The 8,088-nt window shown below is 64.4% G+C and overlaps 1 protein-coding gene across 3 annotated transcripts in view; it reads left to right on the plus strand.

The window, feature by feature from the left end:
- Positions 1–2,892, plus strand: part of INTS1 (integrator complex subunit 1) — a 29,064-nt gene extending 26,172 nt beyond the window's left edge. For all 3 annotated transcript variants that reach the window (XM_045993205.1, XM_045993207.1, XM_045993206.1), the window contains exons 42-47: positions 42–154; positions 582–695; positions 1,715–1,785; positions 2,097–2,188; positions 2,319–2,428; positions 2,577–2,892. In XM_045993205.1, the coding sequence (XP_045849161.1) occupies positions 42–154; positions 582–695; positions 1,715–1,785; positions 2,097–2,188; positions 2,319–2,428; positions 2,577–2,692 (616 nt within the window). In that variant the 3' untranslated portion in view covers positions 2,693–2,892. The remainder of the gene's footprint in view (positions 1–41; positions 155–581; positions 696–1,714; positions 1,786–2,096; positions 2,189–2,318; positions 2,429–2,576) is intronic.
- The last annotated feature ends 5,196 nt before the right edge of the window (positions 2,893–8,088 follow it).

Raw genomic sequence — 8,088 nt, forward strand, 5'->3', positions numbered from 1 at the left:
TCTGCGACGTCTTCCTCACAGAGTACCTGTGCTCTCCCCAGCGACCTGTCCTTCGACAGCAGTGACCTGGTGATGCTCAAGTCCCTCCTCGCGGGGCTGAGCCTTCCCAGCAGAGACGGCAGAGCCGACCGGGGCCTGGATGAGGAGGGCGATGGTGAGTAGGGCCCATGGGGGTTCTGCAGGCCTGGCAGCCCTCGGGACCATCCCGGTGTCCATGAGCATGCCCGGGCCTCAGCTGGGCCATAGCTGCACCTGCCGTGAGGTCACGCTCCATGCTATGGCTGAGAGGCTTGGGGGGCAGGTCCCAGTGGGCTCACGGTTCCCACACCCTTGTTGGGTGCCCACTGTGTCCCGGGCGTTGTGCTCCGGCCTGACGCAGTGGCCGCATCCTCTGGATTTGTGTGGGGTGCCAGGGCTTGGCAGGGACAGCCCTTGCTTACAGGCGGGTTTTGGAGTTTGGGTGTTGAGTGCTGGCAGGCCATTCCCCTGGACGGACCTCCCTGCAGGCCCTGGCCAGACTGTGCTCCCGGGGTGGGCTGTCTCTACCTCCGGCCTGACGGCATTGACTTCCTGGCTTCCAGATGAGAGCTCGGCCGGCTCCCTGCCCCTGGTCAGCGTCTCCCTGTTCACCCCCCTGACAGCGGCAGAGATGACCCCCTACATGAAAAGGCTTTCCCGGGGCCAGACTGTCGAGGGTGAGTTTGGGAGCCAGGCTCCCGCAGGCCAGGTCAGCCGCTGGTGGGTGGTGGGCTCCCATCAGAGTTCTGTGGTGCCATGGCTCTCCAGAAGACAGCAGGGTCCCTGCCAGGCTTCAGGAGGAGCAGGGCTGTCTCCGCACGGTCAGGGGCCTGAGAGGGCCTTAAGGGAAGACGCAGGGGCTCGAGGTGGGGACAGGCTGCTCGGCTGGTGGTCTTACGGGGCAGCAGGCTGCAGACAGCAGGGGATCAGGGACTCCTGGGGCTGAGAGGCACCTGCAGAAGGGAGGCCTAACTGTGGGCTGCTAGAGGGAGGGCCAGCAGTGTGCAGGGTAACAGAGGGCAGGGCAGCACAAATTTGGGCTGTTGGATGCACCGTGGTGCTGGCGACCCCCAGAAATGGCCCTGCGTCTGGGGGTCAGTGTCCCTGTGCAGAAAGGAACTCCGGGAGCTGGGTGCCTCCTGGCAGTGGGAGTGGCTCTGGGCAGCCAGTGACAGGCAGCTGGGCAGGGGGGTTCCAGCTCAGACCACTGGGCGCCTCAGACCTGCCACACAAGGGTTTGGGGAGCCTGCACCTCTGAAACCCTCCCGGTCAACCAGCACCTACACTTTGGGGTCGCTGGCCTGGTGGGACTGGGAAGCCAGCCTGAGTCCTGGTGCTTTTCACCGGGAGGCGCTGGGGACTCCTGGGCTTCTCCAGCACTCAGGTGGCATGGAAGGTCGTGGAGGTCCTGGCACCAGCGATCTGAGGCGCCGTACTGCGGCCAGAGCACAGGGTCCCTCTGCTGGAACCTGTGCTGAGGCTAGACCAGGGACTGGCCAGGGGTCCCTGCGGAGCCCGCACTCTGCCCCCACCTGACAGGCAGGGTGAGGGCCAACATGGCCTGGGGTCCTGCCGCACCGTAGGTTCTGGTCCCAGGGCTTGCCCCCTCTTGCCTCTGGGCTGCGTGGGGACACAGGTCCGGCCTTGAGTCCAGCAGCCACGACGTGGCCCTCATGTGCCTCTCTGGCTGTCTCAGACGTGCTGGAAGTTCTGAGTGACATAGACGAGATGTCTCGGCGGAGACCGGAGATCCTGGCCTTTTTCTCGGTGAGTGAGCTGGGGGGCCAGGGGAGCCCATCAGCCTTCTGGTAGGAAGCGTACCAGACTGGGGTACGGGGCACCAGGCGTCTGAACCTGGCCCTGCCCCAGGGGCTCACAGTTGAGGCGGGAGCCCACCCCTGGCCTGGGCTGGAGCCTGCAGACTACCAGTGCTTCCCACCCTGGGTCCTGAGGCCGTGGCGGTGGGGGTGGGGTGTGGGGAGCAGGGTCTGTGGTTGCTGTTGGCGGCCTGGGGGCTGAGGGACTGAGCTCCTGCCAGGAGGGGATCCCCAGTAACAACCCCCCCCCCCCCCCCGCAGACCAACCTGCAGCGGCTGATGAGCTCTGCCGAGGAGCCCTGCCGCAACCTGGCCTTCGGCCTGGCCTTGCGCTCCATCCAGAACAACCCCAGGTGAGCCCAGCATCCCCAGCACCCCGGGCCCCAGCCCTGTCTGGGTCCCCTCAGCTCATGTCCTGGCTGAGGCTCTCCAGGGCGATCTCGGGCGCGGGAGAGGTGCCCGCCTGAGCGCACGCCTTCTCAGCTTTGCAGCCGACTTCTTGCCCACGTTCATGTGCTGCCTGGGCAGCCGGGACTTCGAGGTCGTGCAGACGGCCCTCAGGAACCTGCCCGAGTACACCCTCCTCTGCCAAGGTGAGCCCGACCTGCCCCGCCCAGGGCGCCTAGTGCCCCCAAGGCCTTTGCTCCCCGACGCCTGGCTCTCAGGGGGGCCCAGACGCCCTGCTTCCAAGAGCCACCAGCTCATCGGGGCCAGACGTGTCCTGTCCTGTCTCCCGCACAGAGCACGCGGCCGTATTGCTGCACCGGGCCTTCCTGGTGGGCATGTATGGGCAGATGGACACCAGCGTCCAGATCTCCGAGGCCCTGAGGATCCTGCACATGGAGGCGGTGATGTGAGCCGGCGTGGCAGTCTGACCGCATGCTGCCCCTGCATCCCTCCGCCGGCCGCCTGCTGGTCTCCGGGGCGGGGAGAACATCGAGCCACTGCAACAGTGTCCATGGCCCGTGGCTCCGTGCCTGCGGTGACAGGAACAGATGCTAATGTCCCGGCGAGCCACAGCAAGGGGATGGTCTGAAATGAAACGTTCTGAATTCTCCGAGTGCGGTCTGTGTTCACCTCCCTCGAGTCGTCTGGGGGTTGAGCAGGGCCCAAGATGGGAAGCTCACTCCCTCGGCCTCTGGTCCCTACTGTCGCTCTCCGGCAGTCAGGAGAGGGAGGTGTCAGCTCCTGGGCTCCTGGGTTGGGCGGGGCTTGCTGGTGGCACCTGCGACCTGACTCCCATCCCGCCCCAGAAGGGGCCACAGGCCAGGACCCTTGGCTGTGAGCACCTGTACAGAAGCCAGCCAAACCGCCCTGGAGCACTGGCTGGGGGCCCCGGATGATCCCATTCACGAGAGGAGGGGGGCAGCCCTGAAGGATCGTGGGGGTGCGAGTATCCCCCAGTGAAGCTGCGGGAACTGGCATGGGGGCCCTGCCCCAGAACTTGACCTGGAGGCACGGGGTGGGCCAGTGCCCCACAAAGTCAGCCCCTCACATGAGGCCCCAGTCCCTGGCTGCATTCGCATCTCACCAGTTTGGGGTGGGACGGGGGAGCCCCCGCACCCCGGCAGGTTCCCAGCAGCATCCATGTCACCCCAACCTTACCCTCCTACCGGCTAGTGGCTGCACCCCCACCCCCACAGGTCTCCTCCTGCTCAGCGGGGGCTCCAGGGGGTGCCGGGGCTGAACTGGCCCCAGAGCTGCTGGGCCTTGGTGGGGAGGCAGGACGGTCCGGGCCAAACCTCGGCCTCAAGGGAGGACTGGCCCTCGAGCGTGGTGAGAGTTGGCGCATGCCCGGCTGCTCCGTGCTCCTTGCCCCTCGCTCCACGGACCCCTGCACCCCGGCCTGGCCTCAGCACAGGGACGGCTGCCGTGCCCCTCCCTGTGTGCAGCCGGCTGGCGCTGCTTTCCTTCTCCGGAGCCCCTTCCCAGGTACCCTTGCTTGCTGGTCCCGAGCTCTCCGCAGGTCGGCCCCCACGCCCCTGACCCCACGACGGCCCCCCGGGTCCAGATCCTGTCACTTCTCACATGCTGTCCCCATCCTATGTGGCTCACAGTGCCTGATCCGGGGCACGTGACCCTGGCCTGACCCACCCCCCAACTACAGCCCAGAGACCCCGAGAAGGGTGGGCTTTGAGGGGCTGCCCAGCCCAGCTGCTGGGGTCGCGTACCCAGACGCACCCCAGGTACTACAGGTACTACAGTACCTCAGAGTGGCGCCTCCTCACTGAGGGGGCCCCAGGATTTCCAGTAGGTGGGTGGCAGGCTGCCCGCCAGCTGGCACACGGAGCCTCTGGCACTGGCATGTGGGAAGGGTCCCAGCAGGCAGGGAGGCAGCTCACCCAACTCTGGGCCTAAGGCCAAGGTCCAGGGGAGCTCAGGGCCAGATGCTGCCTAAGCCCCTGTCCACCTTGGCCTGGCCTGCCCTGCTGCTCCCCTTACTGCACAACAGCTGCCCGACAGAGAAGGGCGACAGGCAGGGGCTCAGCTCTGCCATGGAGAATGCGGGAGCCCCAGGGACCCCGAATGCTGCCTGCCCCTGTCAACGCGGGAAGACCAAGGCGTCCTGGCATGGGGGTAGGTGGGCAGGCCACTCGCTGCGGCATTGGCCATGGTGCCAGGAGTGGTGGTCGCCCGCGGGCCTGCAAGGAGCCAGGCACAAGGGTGAGACAGAGGCAAGACAAGGGTGAGACACGCAGAGGGACCGGGGGGCTCGGCGTAGGTGTGCAGGCCCTGGCTGTTGCGGGCAGGGTGCTCCAGAGACGCTGGCTGTTAGCTCTCTGCGGGCGGTCCGGCCGGACGTCCGCTCCTGGTCACCGGCAGTCTCGGCATTGCAGCCCAGGCGAGAGGTGCGAGGCGGGGTAATGGGCTCTGGGTCTCTGGCCGGGACTTGGATGGCTGAGATGCGAGTGCTGGGGGCCGTGGGGCCAAAGTCTGTGCTCTTGACCACCACCAGCGCCACTCCTCGTGTGGGGAGATGGACAGAGATCCCAGCCACCCGGGTGCACAGGCCGGGCCGAGTGTGGGAGAAGGGGCCCGGCAGGGGTGTGCACGCTCCCAGGTTCCAGCTTTGTGGGCGAGGGAGCGCACAGGAGTGAGGATGTGTGGGGCCAGCTGAATCCCTCGCTTGGGGTCATCTCACCTCCCAGAGGGTCATGAACTGCCCTGCCCACTCGGCCCCTGGCCTGAGCATGGGTCTTTGCCCCCACAGGCTTAGCAGGTACCTGGAGCTCAGCCCAGTCAGGACCTTCCGGGTCCTGATCTTCCCCACCAGGTCAGCACCCTGGGCTCAGTGCCATCGTGCTGTTCGTTGCTCCACGGCAGGCTGGAGGTGGGGTCCCGGCTGTGGGGCTGCTTGTTCCTGAGGGGGGCTGTGCCGAGCAGCCAAGAGAGAGGAGGAGTTCCGGTCTCTGGGAGGCTTGGCTCCAGACTCTGGGTTGTCAGCGGGGACTGGGGGAGCCATGGTGTGTATGCTCCTGCCCGGCCCTTACACCTGGGCTCTCCCCGGGGGCTCCCACTGGTGGGACTGGCTGTCAGAGCCCGCCCGTGACCTTGGCCTCTGTCTCTCTGATCCCCCACGCCCCTCAATGATGGCCACCCACTTCAGAGCCCAGGATCCCCAAGGTCCAGCCGTGGGGAGGTAACATTAACAGGGCCCCTGAGGATGGGTCCCCACTCGTCTGTTCTCCATCAGCAAAGCCCAGTGGTAAGCCGGGTAGGGAGCTCCACTCCGCTCTGGGGCTCCGAAGCAGTCCAGCGCCAGACTCGTGGCCCCCTTCACTGTAGGAGAAAGGGGAGGCCCCCGGGAGGACGCTGGGCCAAGGCCAGCCCCACTGCAAGGGCAGCTAGTCACTGGGCTTCCTTCAGCAGGTGGGAAGGGGTGCGGCCGGCCGGGTGAGGCGTTGCCATAGTGACTGGGCACCACTTCCCAACAGCTTCAGAACAAACACCTGGTTTTATTTTCAGTCCCGGGAAGGGGTGGACCCTGACCGGCCTGGCACTCTCCCGACCAGGCTCCCCAGGCCTCGCGCCCCCACGTTCACCCTGGGAGTGCTGGCTGACAGCCCGTTTTCACAGATGAGGGCGGTGAGGGCTCACAGGAAAGATCTGCTCGGGTCCTGGGTCAGGACCTTCCTCCTTGTCTCCTTAGAGCAAACGAGGACTGACCCAGTTAGGCCCAGCCAGTCCGAGGTGGGGTTATTTCAGGTGTCGCAAGGGAGAGTGTGGCTCAAGGCCTCCCGAGGGCGTGCTGTCCCCTCCCTCCCTGAACAAAGGACCCGCTAGGAACGCTCTGGAAGGACTGTCCAGTTCCCTTACCCCAGAGCCCACTCACCAGTCCAGACCCCAGTCCAGTGCCCCGCCCAGCCTGACCCACAGGACCAACAAGGCCTACGCCTGGGGAGTCAGGAAGAGCTCTTCACGAGAGGTAGACCACCAAGTGGGTCTTGAAGGATGAATAGGAGTTTTCAGGCGAGGATTCTGCCTATCAACCTACAGTTGGAGCCGCAGGGCTCTGGTCTCTCTTTGGGTGTGAGTGGTGAGTGCACGGGGCTGCTTCTCTGCCTGTGCCCTCCTGGCCTGTGGGGGATGGTGGGGCTGAGTGGGGAACAAGGGGCCGGCCCACACATAGTGGGCCTGGGTGGTCACTTGTCTGGCAAGTGGTCTGGTCCTGCTGTTCCCAATGGGGAGAGGAGGCGTCGGGGGGAGGTCACACAGCCACAGGCAGAGAGGATCTGGGTGAGCTTGGGACTTCAGCTGCAGGGCCCGGGGTCCCTGCAACCACATGAGGGCTGACCTCCATCTAGCTGCACAGCCAGCCTGCTGCCCCTGACCTCAGCCTCCCTGGAGGCCTCCCGAGGATGCGGAGTTGGAGCTGGGGTACCGTGGAGGGGCAGCTGGGTCCCAAAGTCTCCTCAGACCCTCTCCTCCTTGGTCAGCATTACAACCCGCATCCCAGGAGCCCACGGGCCAGACTTGCAGCCCCGAGAGCCTTTGGGATGGCAAAGCATGGGACCACAGGAGCCGAGGGGCCGCCTGGTCAGAGGCCAGTGGGAGGGGCGTCCCCAACCCTAAATTTCTGAGTCCTTCAGTCCTGCTCTCGTAAGGCCAGGGCAGCCTCACCTGACCTCTCACCCCCAGCCCTGGGGCAGCCCCCAGCTCTCACACCAGCCCAGCTGTGCCTCGGGCACCTCCTTCTCCTCCTAGAGCCTGCATCCACATCTGTGAAATGGACCTGAAGCCAAGGCTCAGGGTGGCTGTGAGCGGCGTCTGACAGGAAGTGCTCAGTAAATGACCTGCTCTGTGAACAGAGACATGCAGGGAGCCGCCCAAGGACACACAGCCATGAGAAGCAGGGCCCGGCTTCCGTGGGCCCTGGGCCTGCCGCCTGGCCACCCCCACCAGCCCCTGCACGCTCTGTTTACCAGGGGTTGGGCAGGCCAGGCCTCATTACAAGGGGCTCCTATAAACGGCGTGAGGAGGATTAATAATGTATTTATAACACATCGTCGCGGTAGCCGAAAATGATCTATAAATGTGCGGTAAATGTTTTATAATGTTTTTGTAACCCGTTATAAATGATAAATGGCAGACTATGGATGCTGGATCAAATATTTATAACGCATTGTGTGCGACGTTGGGCTGCTACAGTTCAGGAAAGCCATTAATAATAAAGTGGATGGAAATGGAGAAGTTACCGACATGCCCAGCAAAGCCATTTATAATGAAATGTAAAATTTGGCTGTCGGAAGCAACCGACGAGCCCTCGTCGAAGCACTGGCCAGGCTCTCCCGGAGCCCAGGAAAGGAGCAGGGTCATGAATTATTTGTGAGGTGTTCCGACGCGAATGTGTACCACCCATAGCACGCCATATAAATATGCTATTAATATACCCCAGGTGGCATGCATTATTCATTGGGCCTAATTAATTAATGGGTGGCCCCTGAAAATGGGGTGTCACGGCTTCCAGCTCCCTCTCCTGCCCGGGCCGCAGGCACAGCATTGGCGTCCCCAGCAGTCTGGGTGAAGCTGCGGCCGACCTGACTGTGGCCTTGGGAACTGGGGGACGAAGGACATCCCTGAGGTTCTGCAGTGAGGCCAGTGTGACCCCCCAAATGTCCTTCCTGTGTAGGCCACGCACAAGCGGGCTGTGGTCCACTCCGGGGGCACTTGGCCCAGCTCGCCCTGCCAGGTGTCCATCTCCTACAACCATGACTGCTGTGGCCCATGGCCCGGGCAGGAAACCATATCTCCA

This window comes from Meles meles, chromosome 21, assembly GCF_922984935.1.
Source record: "Meles meles chromosome 21, mMelMel3.1 paternal haplotype, whole genome shotgun sequence".
Taxonomy (NCBI): domain Eukaryota; kingdom Metazoa; phylum Chordata; class Mammalia; order Carnivora; family Mustelidae; genus Meles; species Meles meles.